The following is an 18,212-nucleotide window of genomic DNA, read 5'->3' as shown; positions in this document are numbered from 1 at the left end:
CTAGCATGTTTAGGGTTGACTTCATGCTCCATTTTCTCTCTTGCACTCAATTTTATTTGTTTTTTCTTTTTTTTAACACTGGGGTATTAGAGGTCCAAAGAAAGAGGTGGTATGACAAGCTCAGTATGTGGGGTGGCTCAACTACGCTGACAGTGTGGCTGGTGTGTGGAGGAGTGAAATCCATTTGCCAAATCCCTACAAAAACCTCCAAGCTGGTATTAGTCTTTTTATAAACGATGACCACAGCCCATTCCAGGGGGAACCTGCCAGATGACTGCTTCAGTTCCCTTCAGTGTTAGGGGAGTCCCAGGAGCTTACTGGCATGAAGGGGCAGTTGGGTGTGTAGTGCTAACCTGTGTGCATTTCTCTCATTTCCCTTTCTAGAAGAGATTGAAGTGGACGTTGAAAGCACAGAGTTCTCCCATGGAGAAGTGGACAATATCAGCACAACCAGCATCAGTGACATTGATGATCACAGCAGCTTGCAGAGTATTGGGAGTGATGAGGGTTACTCCAGCGCCAGTGTCAAGCTCTCGTTTGCTTCCTAGAACCAAGTGAGACAACAGTGCAGGGTGAATGATTTCACTGGGATGATCAAACTGGGTCCTAGATGCCAGTATCCTCTTTCAGAATTGACATATTGACAGCTAGGCCTGGAGAGACCTGTATATAGAGCTTTTTGGGTGAAGGAAGCCTCCCCAGAAACCCATATTTGTTCATTTGGTCATGTTACCAATCCCAATTTCTGCTGGCAAAAAGTTAGCCAAATACTAGTCCCTTTGCAGTCAATGAAATCCGTTTGTTTCTGTGGGACCTGGATCTAGACCTTAGTGATGAAACACTTTGTTTTGAATTTATTTGAAATTGTTTGAAAGAGGATACTAGAAACTCATCCCTCTCTTTCTGTCATGAGATCTGAGAAATGTCAAAATTTCTTACACCGCATTCAGATTGAACAACCTAATTTAGGCCCTTCTGAAGAGCTTTTGTGGTCCTGAGAGGACTGTATCCTACAGTTTACCACAATCTAATGCTGTCATAATGTACTAGGAAATCTAAGAAGGCTTACGTAGCCTAGGAATAACAGTGCCGATAATGATGAAGGTCTCATTCTGTGCCCAGAGGGAGAGGGGCAGCGATGTTCAGGGGAGAACACCATTCAACTCAGCTTTCTGTTGGACATCATTTGAACAGTGAGTACCTCAGAAGCGTGGCTAAAGCGAGAGGTACACACCTGTAACCTACCAGCACAGGGTGGGCTGTCAGGCCTGGGGCTGTGCCAGCGCCAGCAGGTCCCTGGTAGATGTGTGCCCCTCGCAGGCACACGGCCAGCTGAGGGCAGAACGAAACCAGCACTCGAGAGCTGACACACCAGACAGTCATGCCCAGATACTGAGCCACTATGACCTTTTTATTTGAAGTGATTTTTTGATAAACATTTGTAAATGTGTTGGGAGGGAAAACACCCCAAGTCTGATGCATCTTTTTAGAGCTTGTCCATATGAAACCTTAGATGTCTTTTATATGAATTTATGCCATGAAAAGATCTCTGTTTTGATGAAGCACTTGACCCAATGAAATGCAAAGAACATTTTTTTGCCATGCACACAATGGATGAAGGCTGTGCTAAGCTGGAAGAGGCCAGGTTTGGTGGGGGTTTCTTCAGTTTTCTTTTTAGAATCATTCCCTTTGCTGACTTTTGAAGTTCCAGTCCAGTAGTTAACCTAGTTAAGCTCAGCACGTCTCTCATGTTAATGTAACGTTTTGACTGCACGTCCTGTTCCCAAGGGCCTTGCCACCTTATCTGTGCAGGTGCTGTTAAGAGCTGTTATAGCGAATGTTTTCTAATTTTCTCCAAGACAAGCATTCTAACCTGCACTTTGAGGGCTTTGCTTTTTTATTTTTGTCTTTTTAATGGCCAGGATTATTTTGTTTTCCAAGTTTTAAAAACCTTAATAGAGTCTTCACCTATGGCATTGTTTGAAACTTTGTATATCCTTAAGTAATTTAATTACCCCTCATTACTAAGAAAAAAAGAGGAAAAAATGCTTTATAAAATTCATAACTTATTGCTGATTTGAATGGGTTGTTAATTTCAGTCCTTTAGATTTTATTTTATTGTTTTAGATAGGGTTGGGTAAAAAGAGGTAAAATAAAGTAAAAAAAAATAAAGACAACCATATTTAGCAGTGCAGTGGAATTGTGTTTAAATGTTAGCATATGGTCCCCATTAAAGTAGCACTTTAACGCCATTAAACATTTCTGTATCTGAAATGAGTTGTGTTCTTCCATCTTGGTCATTCCTGTCACTTCAGCCAGCTGCTGTTCTTCTTGTGCCCTTTGGTCCTGCAGTGACATCCTGAGCAAGTCTCATGTAGACTTTTGCACTGTGATAAGTTGCCTGTGTTTAAATACTCTGATGTTTCTTCCACTCTCCAAAATGTGTCATTCCCTGTAAGAGGCACAACACACATGCTTGAGTAGAGAAATAATCTTTCCATGGCTGTAATGAATGATTTCTCTCCAGTCTGGGTTTTTTTTTTTAATTTGCTTACTAAGTTTGCATCTGGTTGCAGTTGTTAAACGTGTTTTCACTTGTGTGCATGTAATCCAGTGTCTCAATCCATCTGTTCTTCTTTCTGGGAGGTTACCTGGCAGGAGCAGGAGTCTGCCACAGAGTGAATTAAGCTCTAGGTTACAAATGGAGCCCAAGGGCTTTGAAAGAAGAAATGCTACTTGAATTTACTTTTGGGATCTATATGATATCTGGATGACACAAGGCTTGAAACAGTCTGTAGAGTGGTGAAAGGTAGGAAACTTCAGCTCTAGCAAGGTCTTATTTATTCATTATTATTCTCCTTGGAAGTGTTGACAACTGGCAGTGCTGGTGCTGAGCAGTTGGATACCAGTTGGATTTATTTATTTATGAGCCCTTTTCTGTAGCTGTCACAGCACCTCTTTTCCTGTTATTCCTGTTTGTGTTAAATGCCCACTTGGGAAAGCAATACAACAGCTGAGAAGCACTGAAGTTCAAGGGATGGAGAATGGCCCTGCTCTCCTAGTTGGTATAAAACAGTGACATGTCTATGGTTGGAATAAATGCTTTTAAAATGTTTGTTTGTAATGCTCTGGGGCAGTTTGGTATCTCCTACCTTTTCTAGTACTGTGGTCTCAAAGGGATCCTGATCTCAAGTGCAAGTAAATGGGGAAAATGTCACAGGAGATGAACTTCCATCACCAGCCACCTGCCTGAATGCTCAGCAGCAATGGTCCAGCCAGGGGGAGGTCAAGGAAGAAAACAAATCTAAGAACCTTTCTAATAACTCCAAAGACCTGGGATTGGTTGCTCTGGTGCTGGTGGGTTCTTTGTAGCAGATCCTAGCAGATTTCAGCCAGAGTTTTGATAATTTCTTATGTGATGAAACATTTCTCTGGCCTTTCAAAGTTGTTCTGCCTTGCTTTATTTCTGCTTTGTGGATCCTGCATTTTCTCACCTCACACAGCTGCCATCCTCCTCAAATCTCCCTTCACTGTTCTGGTCTTTTCTGTTGCAGTGTTCAAGATAACCCATTTTTAGAGGTGTTGGTATAATTTTACAAGAATATGGTGACTTTTCCTGTAAAAGCAGAATTGGATGCGCTTTCCTGAGGCAGCCTTCCCATGCAGTAGGCAGACATGCACACGCACGCACAGCTCCCTCATAAGCTCATTCTGTCAAGTCCTCCCTCTGTAAATTAGATCCCCAGTGGGTCTCTTTGCTACAGACAAACCCATTAAAAAGACCATCCAGCATTTTCCTTCTTTTGACACGAGTGTATTATGGAATGTCACCTCGTGTCTGCAGACAAGGTGGAGATGACTATCTGGCTGCATTTGTCACGGTTATCCTGTGGCAAGTTGTCACTTGAAGGTCATTTTAACGTCCGTTCCATTAGCAGCATGTCAGTGACGAAGGTGGTCTCACATCTGTCTGTCTCAAGAAATCTGTAGGTCAATAGAAAGGGGGTTAACTAGACAGACTTATCATTTTCTGGGGTGGGTGATTGTGTTTTCCTTTTGTCTGTTTGTTTGCTTGTTTGCTGCCATCTTTTTGTGAGCTCCGGCCTCCTGCTTTTCTGCTTTGTTCTCATGTACTCACTGTTCCCTGTTTGTTGTGTTGCCCTGTTGGAATGGGTGAAACATTTGGTTTCAGTGGAAGTGGGATCCATTGGGTGCCCTAACTGGAGATAGTTGTTCTCTTTCCTCCCCACCCAGGATCATAGGATTTTCTTGCATTTTTTCTGACACCAAACATGCATCATTGGAGAGAGAAATCAAGGTCACTTCCTGGAAGAGAATGGTAAAAAACAGGACTTCATTCTGAGGTTAGAGAGGTGATAACAATGAAAAGCTATATAAAAGTAGAATAAAGTCCTATTTTTTTTCCTGGAGCTTTCTCCCATGGACACATTGTCCAGTGAGGGAGAAATTCCGTGACTGGATAGTGACTGAAACTCCTCTGCATCAGCAATGTGATCTCTGAATTGTCCTGTGGGACCCTCGGGGTAGAGGAGTGTGTCCTTCTGCCTCTCTGTTCCCCAGTTTGCACAGAATACCTAGAGAACACTGATGTGCTGTCACATCTTCTTGAAATGTGCCAACACATCTGAGTGACATTTGGGAGGATGAATACAGGAGAGTGGTATTTGCACAGGCAAAGTTTTCCTTTTACTGAAAGGCAGGTTGTTTAACTGGGAATAATACACCAGCACCGGCCTCTTCTTCTCTGCTTATTTCCTCCTGCAAAGAGGGCTGATGGTGTAGTTGTTAGGCAGAGGCAGGAACAGGGAGTCTGTGGGTACTGGTGTTTTGGCTGTGGTACTAAATACCTTTTATGGAGGGGTCCTGTTTGTGGAGTTGTCTCGCAACATGCATGTGTTGAGATCCCTTCAAAAGTGTCAAGGATCAGGGATGGCTGAGAAGGGTGGATGTGTCCTTCAAGGTGTGGGCTCATACAGAGCTGAATAGCTGAGTCACATTGTGCTGCTGGCCTGGCTGATGCAGGTCAAAGGTGTGAAATGTAATTTATTTGGGGAAAGATCTTCAACATTAGCCATGCTGTAAAAGCTGTGGGCAGCAATTTATTTTTATCATACTGGAAAAAATCAGCACCTTGGTTTGTAGTACCCCAGTGAGGCCTGCAGCAAATGGTGGGGTGAGCTGAGTAGTTTTGGCCTTCAGCAAGTCATCCAACATCTTGGCTTGCAGACCTCTGTGCTGCAGACATGTGATGAAGCTTTATTTTAATACAGCAAGGATACAGCTTCAGCAAGGATTAATTTTGATCTTGAGGGATGTTGCAGCAAAGCAGAATAAGCCATGAAGGAATTTAAAGTATTTTATGGTGGTTTTAATATTGCGGTTTCTTGTTAAAATGTGCACAGGCCTAGGCCATAACTTGGGCTACCAGTGCTCTTGCTAATGCTCCATTCAGCTAAGGTTAGGAAATTCTTTCCATTTAATCCCTTTTCAAAAATATGTCTCAATTAATTGTTTTGGATCTCCTCCTGGAAGGCTTGATGGGGAAATACAAAAGCTCTTTCCTATCCCAGAGTGCTGGATAACTGTATGAAATAGTATCCATCACCCCAGGAAATCCCAGTTTCAGCAGGTCAGTCAGACAGGTAAGGTGTAAAATGCAGCTCACTCATATTCCTCATGGATAAAGTCTCTTTGGGAAGTAACAGCACCTTTCAGTCTAGGTGAGAGCAAACTTTTTTCAATCAGCACCCACTGTAAGAAGTTTTTGCACTTCTGTACAGACCAAGGAGTCATTGTGAGGTGAGTTCAGTGTAGAAAGGGAATTGCTTTGCAGAAGGAAGCAATGCAAGTGCTTTTATGTAGCAGAGCCTTTTGCTCAAGACCAGAGCTGGCTTGGGTGGGTGGCACCATCATCCTCATGCAAATGTCCCTCCTTATTTTACTGTCTAAGTGAAAGTTTTTAGAGCCCAGATGAAGATTGGACAAATTACAATGCAAAGAGCAGCACCAGCTCCCAGGCAGCAGCAATCCTTCTCTTGGGCCTGACCCAGGAATGTTTTCAGCAGCCTCACTCTTCACAGAACTGTTGCAAAGAGAGTGGTTGTTCCCAAGACCCTGCCACAGCTGCTGCAGGTGAGCAGAACCTCAAGGGGAAGCACAGAAGTTTGCTGTAGGTTTTGCCTTCTGAAGATCTCCACTCTTGAATTGCAGTCCTCTCAGATAAAGTCCCTTTTTGTATTTACAAACCTGTGAGACCGAGCAGCTACATAAATAAGAAGTGACACAGCATTCACTGGCTTTAGGGAAGGCAAAGTAGAAATGGATTGCCATGACCATGAGAATTTCAATTTGCTACTGTTGAGACTTCTAAATACTTAAACTGACTGGGGCAATCCTAGATCTGAGTGAAGTTTATACTGGTTTAATTTCCACTATGGGTTTCAGTTTGCACAGGACTGAGGCTGTGCTAGATAAAAGTAAGGCCTTATAGGAAATGGTTGAAGAGGAAACATGCAGCCCATACTGGTCATTTTGCACAGTACCCTTATCTGACAAGCACAAATCTCTGACAAATATCTCTTCCATCTCTATAGCCTGGGGGGGCTTGAACTCTTTACTTTTACAGTAACTTTCCCTGTAATTTCAGTGTTTTTAAGTAGTCTCTGGCTATAGCAGGATTTGCTGGCACTGGGGTAGGTAATTTGTGTGCAAAGGCCCAGAGCATGAGTTCCCAGGCTTCTTGCTGTCTAGACCAGTTATTAAAACTGGAAAATAAATTCTAAAAGAAACCCAACCAACCAAAACACCATCAGCCACATTTCAGGTCAACTCAGAATTTGTAATGTAAGAAACTCTTGTGTTTTGGCAATTACCAGCATTGCTTCACACAAGATTTATTTTTATTACATGAATTTCTCAAGCCACTTTACTAAGGCTGTGTTCCAAAGCCAGATTACAATTAACTGGCCCATCCTGCAGATGAGGCAAGAGCATAAAAAATCTTGATGTGCTCTAAGGAATGGCTGTGTGGCCAACACAGCAGTTGTGGTTGGGCAGCTTTTTTTGTTTATACAAGTTGTTCTCAAGATGTATTCTCTTCATAGATTGGACCACCCCAGGCACAGTGGTCTCATTGTTTCACTTACTCCAGGTAAGGTGTTTCAGAAAAAAGGCAGTCAAAACTTTCTTTCAGCACTTCTTTGCAGTGCCCAACAGAAGAGTTGCACCAAAGTCCATGAGGCAGCCCCATTACAAGAGGTGAGAGTAAATTACTCAGTGGAAAGGTACAAGTTTTGCTAAAATTTTTGAAAGGTTCAGCCAAAACAACTTGGGCTGGACTGTCCCTTGCAGAGGCTTACAGCACCCATTGTGTTCTGATGACTCTATTGCTTTCCAGAGCTAGTGAACAAATAAATAGCCCTGGGATGGTCTCTTGATTGTATTTATTACATTAAAGACAAGCAGATGTAGCTCATGTCAGCTATGGATTAAGCCTTCTTTTCCAAAGACTGTTTTCTGTTAAAAGAACAGGTGGAGTTCAGAATAGGCTTCCTGAAAACTCCAGTTCTGCCTGCTGTAGCATGTGTCAGTTCTGACTTCAAGATGCTCGTTTTGGATAAGTGAAAGGGACACTGTATCACAGGCACCTGTGAAAGACAACAGGTGACCTTCCTCAGCACTGAGCTGTCAGTGTGGCACAACTGTCACCTAGTTAATGTCACTGCTGGGACATGTGGTTGTAGCTGCAGGCTGTACCACAAACTCCCTTTCTAAAAAGCAGATTATTTTACTCATGTGATGTTTTCTATGCAAAAGAAAATTTAACCCCCCTGCTACCAGTGAAGATAAGGAATTAAGCAGCACCTACTTATGGTGCAGTGAGTGTGTTGTACTTCAGAGCCACTTTTGAGTATGACATTCTGTCCAGCAGATTCTGCTGTACTCACCCCTGTCCTGATTTACCATTATCTTCCCCCCATGAATAATTCCACTTCAACAAATATATCCAGCAGATTTTAAACACTTTATTTAATAAAAGTTAAACATACAAAACTGAAATTAACACACTTTGTATTCATAAAAATCACCATCTCCCATTACAGGGAGAACCTTTTTCTATGTATGGATTCTAAACTACTGCTTGTAGAGTTTAGCTTGAGTTGTGACTCAGGTAACTGATGGACATTTCCACCAATCAGTGCATCAACAATTGCTGACGTGACCTGATCTAGTTAACAAATTACAAAATGAGCTACATTAACATAATATACAGGGAAATAATGGTCAGGGTTAATGGACAAGACACACGTTTTATTTAATGGGGGAAATAGCTGATGTACTCTTGTCCATTAACTCAGCCCTAGATTTTACAAAAATAATATCTACATTGTATACAGGGCTACCCATTAACTTCTTGAAACACATTACGGGTCCAGAGGTGGCATCGCTACCGTAAGTGCGAGACAAGGAACAGAGGAAAGCAAATCACAGAGAGTACAAAAAAGCAAGAGCTTTTACACGTGGGTTCCTGAAGAAAACTGAAGGGGCTCAGCAGCACTGGAATACAGCTGAAGGTACAATGGACACTAGGGCCAGTCAGTTATGTAAGGACAGAAATTCCCAGCTAACCTTTACTCACTCACAGCTAACTAAGTGGGATCCAGGCATTCACATCTGCTGTGCTGTGGTTCTCCGTGTCTGGATGGGGGCCCAGGCTGTCACTGCTCTGACTGCACCAACACACTACAAGATCTGCAAGGGAGGACAGGACAGCTCCTTTCCACAGCACCAGCTCTGACCCCTGGGGATGGGTGGGGACTCTTAAGTACAGTTCCTTGTCCTATGGTTTTCTGGTTACATTTCATTAACTTCCTATTATAATTTGATGAGTATTTATAAAACAAACAAAGAAAGAAAAACAACCAACAAGAAACAGCATCGCCTCTGCTGAAATTCAAGTGTAAGAAATTTGGACTGGAATTAAGTCAAATTTATTGTTTCTAGAATGTAAGTGATCATTAGTAATAAAGATCCAATCAGCTCTGTTCTGCCCTCATTTACAGCTGTACAAACTGATCCACAGTGGATTTATTTAAGGGAGTTATTTAAACTTCCTTAGCAATTCCATGTGACATGTCAGCTCTCTCCCAGAGCTGCAGCAGCTCTGTAATGTTGAGCATGTCACAGACAGCACCGTGACTACAGAAACCAGGGAGGCTCTTAAGGTGCCACTTTTATACCACCACTTTTTTTGAAGGGAAAAAAAAAAAACCTTCACTAATGGTATGAATGAAAGATTCAAAGCTGAAGACAAATACTGCTTTGAAAGTAACAGGCAACAGCAGTTCATGAACTCATTAATGTTTACCTGCTACAAAAAGTTTAATGGTTGGGGGTGTTCAAATCAAGAGCTGGAGATTTAAGGCTCAAATCAGCTGAAGCCAAAGTGATGGTGACAAAATGGACTACTCACTATGTGCCAACAAATAATTTACTTTTAGAAAAATATAATGATAAAAAGGTAAGTGTAAAGCCCTGCAGAGATGAAGTTCCACCTTTTCCACCTGTTACTGAGGCATCAGATGCCTGACATTATATTTAGAGGTATCTTGATACTGTGTCATAGGTTTGTCTGCAATTCCACATGTTCCAACGCCAACCTTGCCAGTTACGCTCTCAGGGGAAGCAAAAATACTCCTTTTCACCTGCAAATAAAACAGAAAACACCATTGCTGAATAATTACCAGCTGGATTTTACAAAAAAAAACCAAACAAAACAAACAAGCAATCATTACTATCTGAAGTGCTTCAGCATTCTCAACTTTTGCCCTACAGATGGGGACACTTTTTAACAGCCAGCCCAGCTGTGATGTGTTGTCACTGAGTGAAGCAATGGGGCTGGGAACTTCTGGCACCTCGATACTGGATGTGATTGTGGTACTGAGGATCTCAGGTCAGGCCAATAAGGAATAAAATCACCTCTCATGAGGGCATCTCTAATAATTGCTCAAAAGGAAGTTTTACCACTATGTCTGGCAACTCTTGGTCAAGCCATGACAGAAATGGAATAAGACTTAATGTCCTTGCTACCTTTTTTACCCCACACTTGCTGTTCCAGGGCACGTCCTCAGCACTGTGCTCCTGGGTCATAAACACAGCAAGAAGCCAGACCTGGAGGTTTAGAGGGGACCTCAGGTTCTTGGCTCCAACAAACATCAGCTGGCACCTGATGCAAGCCTAGTTCTCCCAGCCAAGTGAAAGCTCACCCACTTAGGAGAAGCACTCCTCTGAAACAATCCAGTAAAAAAACAGGCATTTGAAGTGCACAAAATACAAAAATGCACACTTCAGAATCCCAAAGACACCCAAATCCCTGTGATGCATCCCTTTAAAAACCACCTCCTTTCTCCCAAGTTACTGCACAGAAATCTGGGCCCTGTTGCTACTCACATACTGACAAAAGTAAACAAACCTGGCCTTTTTTGTTTTTAGAATAGGCTCTGTTGTTAAACTGTTGCCACTTGACTTTCTGGTCCTCTCGTTCCTGTTCAAGTTCTTTAATTCTCTGAGCTTTTTTCAAAGCTTTCTTCTTTTTATACTCTCGTTGCTGGGCTATCATCTCTTTTCTGGAGAAAAGGAAAAACAACAAAAAACAAACCCCACATTTCATGTTTATGCCTCTTCCTGTAACAAACTACAATTTGACTGTAAAACAGACATGCACATTAACTTTCCAGAAGTTCGCAGAATTTACAGAAATAAAGCTTGTAAATAATTATCATTTCTAGGAGGTAAAAAAAAAAATCCCAAAAACCTAAAATTCCAAACCTAATCTATCCATTAATAAGCATTACCTTACTTATTGATGCATTTGGCATAACAACAACCACCAAGCACACCCGAGGAGCCCATGCCAAACACAGCAACCCATGGCATTGGGTGCAGTTCATTTCTGGGTGAAATGGGACCTATCAGCACTTCTACATTTCAGGAACATCTTGGGTTTGGAAAGTGTGAATAACCCATTGGAGTGAAAAGCCCAAACTTTTCTGGAGGTCTGCAGGACTCTGCTACCAATCATTGGATAGGGATGGAAGGAAAAGGACAGAGATTACTTCAGTGAAGACAAGGAAGTTGAAGGAGTCAATCTATGCCACCACAAATGCAGCATCTTCAGAACAACCTTTTAGGGAAGGGATCACTGGCTATAACAAACTCTGAGGAACTGTACCTTTTGTTTTTTCCAAAGTAAAAAAACAAAAAGTTTTTAGCCCTTACAAATACCTTCCTGTGTTAGACATAGCAGGATACTAAGTAAATGTAAATTTAAAACACAAACAAAACAGAAAAACACCTATTTCATTAACCAGTTTTTATAGCTGAGGGAGGAAAAAGAAAAAACAACTAACCCAAAACCAACCACAAATCAGCATTCAGACTTCCATCTGTGTATTACTCACTTGGACATGGGTTTGTTGCCACTGTCCTCTTTTGCTTTCCTTCCCTCTTCCACAGGCTTGAGGTTGAACAGAGGTGTGACTTCAGCATTGCCATATCCAGCAAATGTAACTGCAGCTGTTCCATTCTCCTCATCTATTTCTTCAATCTCAGCTTCGTAACACCTGTAAAGATATCATGGCTGTAAGCATGTGAGTAAAGCTTTAATACTCAGCCCTTCAACACCTACATCAGCCAGCTAATGCCACTAAGTGAAAAATATGCAGATACCAGCCTTCATTTTCAGGGGTAATACACAAATCAAACCAAGAGATTATTGTCTTAAGGTCAAAGGGACACAGGTACAAAGACTGGAATCTGCTGTATTTGACCTTTAGCTTCAACAAGCAATGCCCTCACAGCTATCACAACTAATGATTCATGCTGGGGCCAATCTAATCAGCTATCCTGATTTGGTTTTAGTTCTGGCAAGTCATGGGATAGAAAAAAAAAAAGCTGCATTCACAGAATTCATTGAGGAGTTTTAGAAAATGTCAGCTCAGAAGTGCAAAGCTTTCATTCCATTTTTCTCCATAAGACAAAGAACGAAGAAAAACTGAAGCTTTCAAAACATTCCCTCTTCAACACTTTAAAGCTTAAAAGCTTTCATGTTGATTTAAAACAGAAATTTTGAAATTTTCACAGTAATCACAGTAATCTAAAACACAGTCCATTGGTGTTTCATACACGTAAATATGGGAAAAATTTAAAAAAAATTTTAAAAGTGACATTTCCAAAAATATTTAAAATAACTGTGCCTAACTTAAGGGCAAAAGGATATATCTAGAGCAAACAGAGGAAAAAAAGGAAATGTTTCATAGACAGTATTCCAATTAACATTTACTAAATTAATTTCTTGTGTGTTTTCAGTGGGCCAACATCTTGAGCTGAGTTAGGTGCAAACATAGGAAAACCCAAAATTCTGGCTAGCTCTTTATGAAACACTGCTCTTAAGAAATGCTGCAACAGAAGAAGGATTTTCTAAAAAAGGCAGAACAATAAAGTCCAATAAGATGCACTTCCATGAACACTCTGACACACTCTTCCCCAAGCTTTGATCCTGTAACCAAGGGATCAGACCAAAACCAATGATCCAGTGGTGACCTAAGACTAAGATTCAGTTTTTAAGTTCTAACACAAAAACATTTTACTCATTAATAAACAGAAGAACTGTTCACTTTTAGACTAGTTTTCTACTTAAGACATCAAGAGCTATACCAAAATCTTTATAAGGCTATTACATTGTTAAGAGAAGCAGGTTCATCCAACAACAGAGCCTCTCTCTAAGTGGCAACAATTGCAGTATTGGTCCTGTGAAAGCAGTTTTTTTAATGCTGCAATAGTTACACATTTGCAGTATGAAAAGTCATTTCTAAATGTTTATTTCAAAGTTTATGGAGTCAAAATGATTTGCTTGGGTTCCCAGAACTACACAGGATAATATATGAGACCAAACCCAAAAGGTTGATTAATTCTAAAGTTACGTTACATAGTTATTTTATAGCCAAACCCAGCATTTTTAATTAAAATTGAAAATTAATTTCCAATTAGAGACCCAAACTGAGATACAGCAAGAATTTTTCTTCATAGTAATCAGTGACACACATATATGAATGCAATGACAAATCATGAATTACACATCCCAAAAGCTTTAAAAAAGACTGTCCTAACTGACCAATTCTTTCCATCTACCATTTGTTACACCAGCAAATGGTAATTTACAAAAGCCACCCTACTTTTATAAGGTTAGTGAAAAAAAGGGCCCCCATCTCTTTGTTACCTAAAATACTGACCTTTAATAAACAGTCCAAGAACACTTAATACCACATTTATTTCGTATTTTCTTTTTGCTTTTAGTCACCCTGGTCAATTCAAACTGAATGAAAGTCTCTTACCATTGAACTATTTCATGTAACTGTTAGAGAAGTTTTCTACACTTACTGTCCATCCTCACTCCATATGGCCATACACCTGTCCCCAACCTTCCAGGAGTGACTGGGGAGGGCGCACGCGGAGCTGTCGGAACTCGCGAGGGTTTCCGAAGGTTGTGTTGAAAGGAGATCTTTGGTTAACTCTATGACTTCCTACAAAAGACAAAAAACCCACAAAGAATAATTTCTCAAATTCTTCTTACCAAGCATATATTTACCCCAAGCTTACTGGTTTTGGTTTGATTTTTTTTAAGTTACTATATTATATTCATTGCTGATGTGTGAATTACACTCGCTGTGGTTTTTTAATAATTTAATTAAACTCATTAATTGCAATTGTAGATAAAAATATGTATGGTCCTCACTGTACTGCTGTAAAGCTGCCCATGCCCTCCTCCAATTTTCAAAAAGTAGCCTATTATTTTTTATAGCATTTCTCTCATTGGCTGAACTGTAGCATGCAGAGTCAGGGTGGCAGAGCACCCTCCAAGCTGTGAAGCCCTCTCTCTTTGCTAGAAAGCATCCAGGAGCACACTAAAGAACTGGCTTCCTTAGGTCACTCTGATAGAAGTGTTTGTTTTTTTCCTAAACTCCCTGACTTTGAGATTTCAGGTCAGGCCTTCCCCTTGCTAATTCAAGATGACAAAGTAACAAAATTTCCCAGTTCCTTTACACATTATTCATTTGCAAGCAGGAGCTTGCAAAAAGCTCTCCCAACTTCCTGTAAATGTTACATCAAAAACTAAGCAATCAAGACCTCCCTTGGATTTCACTAGGGTTAAAAAGTCAAAGGAGACAGCATCTAAAGGGCCATATGAACTTTATATATAATACAGAGAAACTTTGCTGGCCCTAAAGAAAAAGTCTTCAATTCTTTGAGTACCTCAGCATAAACCAGTCACTCTGCTAACAAACAGTAAACATCTAAGTCAGGGGAGGGTTACAGAAAGTATGCAAAGCCTGAACTTCCCTCCCCATTTCACATCTTACTTCAGCTATGAGCATACAAAGACTCAGGAAAATGCAGTAAAGGAGCTGTTCATCATCCCTTAAGAACCTAAAGGATTGTAAGCACTTCCCAAGTTTATGATGTATTAACTTGCAAGCACTTTTATCTGATAAACTATACAACTAACATCAAAGGCCTAACAGTTTGTTTCTGTTGCAGCATGTTAATGTCTGAATTTTCAACAGCTAAGAAGTTTTGCTCTTTGCTTTGGAGGAGCTGCTGGTTAATAAGTACTCCAGTGAGCACAATCAGTAGCAACTGTGAGCACAGGAACACACAATTACTTCTACTACTTAGCTGACCATTTTCCTAAAGCATAACAGATTAACATTATCAAGTTACCTAATTTGAGAACATACAGCATTAACCTAATTTTCCCTCCCAGGTGCAAAATTTCTTAACATACAGGTAGCTGTATTCTGCAAATCCAGGAGGCATCATGGCTTAAGTATCTCTCTCAGCAGGTCAAGTACATCACATCAGGCACAAGGCACTCCTGAAAACAAGTGTTTCAGGTATTGCAACTACCAAGTAGCACCAAACTGTTGACTAATTCTTGCCTCAGAGATGGCTTATTCTAGAACTTGGATGTGAATAGTTTCAGACAAGTCTACCAAGAATCCTCTGAATTTAATAAAGCCCCTTACACACGAGGCCATTAAAATTACCAAACTTTTGGTAAAAATCTTCATCTGATATCCCCCTACCGTAATGCTCGGCTCACAAGATAGAGACATTAATTTTATTGCAAGCCATGAGACAGTTCCCAAGTCTTTAAGAGAGGAGATCATTCCAAGAAAATTTCTGAGCAGGACTTGGACTACCACAGCAGCTCAGTACAGCCAAACAGGTTGAACAACATGGCTTGGTGCCACATCCCTGTGATAAGGAGGTGTGACCCACAGGGAACACTACTTAGTTTGCCAAGATTTTTCCTGACCAACTGGTCTTCACAAAGCCAGACAGAGCCCTACACTCCAGAGCACAACGCCCACACATCTCATCTCCAATTACACAAGATGACAGCTGCCATCAAGCCTAGAAAAGGTAACTTTGGTTTTGGGTGCACAGACACTGTCCTAGAAATGTTTTGGTGAACCAAAAAGCAAAAAGCTAAGTACTTCTAACAATTTCTTCTAATAATTTAATTTTGAATAATCTAAGCATACAAAATGCATCAGTATTTATAATAGGAAAAAGATGTTTCAGTAACATAGTAACCATCTTTTTGAACAGACAAAAAGCTGTTTAGTTGGGACACTGATGCATCAAACCCACTCTTACAGCTGTTTGCTTAGTTGGCATATATCAAGTCTGCAAAACATTATGTCATTTTCAAGGTGGAACATACGGATAGCAAACCTTTTGGGGACGAAAGTGTAAAGATCTTCCCCATTCTGTGCAGAAAGCTTTTATTAAAAAGTTTGCAAGTTGTCCTTTCACATCAATGATCTCTGCATATCAAAGCCGAGGTCGTGTTGGTATCGGAAATATCATCCCATATGGGTTTTGCTGTGCATTTTAAAAATATAAAAATATACACATGCTTTTAACAGTGTACAACAGAGCACATTCAGATGATCTATAAAGTGCCTTGTGGGCACAAAGCCTTTGCAGTTTAAAAGGAATTCTAAAGATCACTGTTTGGAGGCACTACTTGTGTTTTGGTTTTGAAGCCCCAATTTATTTCTGTTATTTCCATACAGAGCAGTGGTCACTGAACCTTGCACTGGATAGTTTTATATATTTTTACACCTGATGGCTAAAGCAATCCACAACAGAAATGAAGCAGCATCTTGCACTCTCATGACAGATTTTAACAGCACTGCTGGGATTTGCTATATGCCAATGTGTCTTTTTATGAACAAGAATCTAAAAGACCACTCATATATTTTAAAATTAGGCTGGTGGCCTTCCTGTCACTAAACCACATCCCAAGGACCAGAAATGGGTTTTAGCTGTTAGGAACACACTATGCTCTTGCGACAAATGAAAAACACCACTCTTTTCCTTTCTTATATAGAAACACAATCAAGACTCAGATGCACAAGGAATACAGAACTACACTCCAAAGCTTTAAACACTGCAAATGCATTTAATGAGTAAGCAGGTTCTGGATCAAGTTATTTGAGAACTTAGTATGAACATCATGGTAAGCTAAACCATGAGGCTTCAGCATTAGTAAAAGCAACAAAAAATAATGACTTTGAGAAATGCTTCAGGGAAAAAAAATTTAAACCCAGCACATAGTAACGACAGCACTGGCATATCTTTCACCTCTCTGGCCAAAGTTTATAGAAAATGAGTTTGCTGTATAAATTAGTACATCTCTTTTAATAATTAAAAAAATATTTTAAATAGGTCATACTTTGGGTTTTTCCAAACTAAGCCTACCGTGAGTATATCAAGCTACATGGAATGAAAGTAACCAGCCCACCAAGTGTCTGTTTTTGTTGCAGGACAAATATTTAGGAAAATTAAAACACTTGCAAAAGACCTTGATGTTTCACCTACCCTCAAGTTCTCACCTGTAAGTCTTTCTTCAGTTTCAGTAAATCCTCATTGTCTGCATTGCCAGATAAGGCAGCCTCGACTTGCTGGAGCTGAGCTTTGTAGCTGGCCAACTGCTTAGCAAGGTCTTCTGACATCTACAAGGAACACATACACATACAAACCCCACATCAAAACAACGGCTTTGCTGCTTTTGTGGTCCAAGTGGGTGAAATGACAACAACAAAAAAAGCTGTTACTAACGTGTTAGAAACACAGCTCATTAAGTTTCAATGATGAGTATTTGTTCAGTAATTTCACTATAGATACCCGCTCATTTAATTTTTGTGCAGTTCCGGCTGCTCTTAAGAGACTTGTGAGGAACAGAGGGCAGAAACACGTGCCCGTGCACGGGGTACAGGCACAGCTCACACACAGCGTGTGAGCAGCGGGGCCTTGGGCAAGCCTCGCACCGCCCCGGCTCCTTAGAAAATGAATGCGCGTCCCAACAAACCCCGCGCACGGCGGTGTGTGCCCTCCGGGCGCCGCACACAGCGAGCCTCACACCGAAATCCCTGCGGGCCCCGAGAACAGGGCCCTGCCGGGGCTCCCGTGGGCTCGGAGCGGCGCGGGAGAACAGACGGGCCTGGGCCTGCTCTGGCGCGGGCCCTGCCCAGGCCCAGGCCGGGCCCAGCCCAGGCCCCGGGCCGCTCAGAGCGGGCAGGAGCTCATCGCGCGGGGCCGGCAGGGCCCATCCGGCGGTCTCACCTCGGCGGTGCGGGGTGCGGGCCGTGCCCGGGCCGGGGGCTCCGCTCGGGGTCCCGTCAGGCCGCGGCCGCTGCTCTCCGGCTCCTTCCGCCGCCGCAGCCGGGCTGGGGGGGGCAGGGGCGGGGCCTCGGCCGGCGCGCGCCGGAGCTCGCGAGAGCGGTCACGTGTGCCACCGGCCCGCTAGCGCGTCACGCGGCCAGCGGGTCACGTGGCTGGGTGCCCCGCCCACAGCCCCGTGAGGGGGCGGGGCCGAGGCTGAGGGGCCGGCTGGGAGCCGGGGTGGGCGGCGCCGGGAATTTACAATTCCTTCTTTAACGCTCTGTGCGGATCGGCTCTAGGAACCATGGCAGATTTGTACTGTAGAAGTACAGGGCTCTAGAAACCATGGCGGATTTGTGCTTCGGAGCACATGCTGCTGCATGGGACCAGGAGTCCCTGACCCTGCCTGGACCCACATCTCACATCTATGTTCCTGACAATACCAAGTACAGCAACAC

The 18,212-nt window shown here is 42.0% G+C and overlaps 2 protein-coding genes across 4 annotated transcripts in view; one reads left to right on the top strand and one right to left on the bottom strand.

Moving 5' to 3' along the window:
• MXI1 (MAX interactor 1, dimerization protein) overlaps positions 1-2,274 on the top strand; it is a 54,884-nt gene extending 52,610 nt beyond the window's left edge. For both annotated transcript variants that reach the window (XM_054637758.2, XM_054637759.2), the window contains exon 6: positions 385-2,274. In XM_054637758.2, coding sequence (XP_054493733.1) covers positions 385-548 — 164 coding nt within the window. In that variant the 3' untranslated portion in view covers positions 549-2,274. The remainder of the gene's footprint in view (positions 1-384) is intronic.
• A 5,751-nt stretch (positions 2,275-8,025) lies between these two features.
• SMNDC1 (survival motor neuron domain containing 1) lies at positions 8,026-17,869 on the bottom strand. 2 transcript variants are annotated; one of them, XM_054637761.2, is made up of 6 exons: positions 17,716-17,869; positions 16,986-17,105; positions 13,459-13,601; positions 11,481-11,642; positions 10,493-10,646; positions 8,026-9,725 (listed from the first exon to the last, which is right to left on the bottom strand). In XM_054637761.2, exons 2-6 carry the CDS (start codon positions 17,103-17,105, stop codon positions 9,588-9,590), a joined length of 717 nt encoding a protein of 238 aa, XP_054493736.1. In that variant the 5' UTR covers positions 17,716-17,869; the 3' UTR covers positions 8,026-9,587. The 2 variants fall into 2 exon arrangements, with proteins under 2 accessions (XP_054493736.1, XP_054493738.1); XM_054637763.2 differs by lacking the exon at positions 17,716-17,869 and adding an exon at positions 17,212-17,643.
• Positions 17,870-18,212: the final 343 nt, after the last annotated feature.

This window comes from Agelaius phoeniceus, chromosome 9, assembly GCF_051311805.1.
Source record: "Agelaius phoeniceus isolate bAgePho1 chromosome 9, bAgePho1.hap1, whole genome shotgun sequence".
In the NCBI taxonomy this organism is placed as follows: Eukaryota; Metazoa; Chordata; class Aves; order Passeriformes; family Icteridae; genus Agelaius; species Agelaius phoeniceus.
The sequence above is the reverse complement of the archived record's forward strand: the minus strand, read 5'-3'. Positions and strand labels throughout refer to the sequence as shown.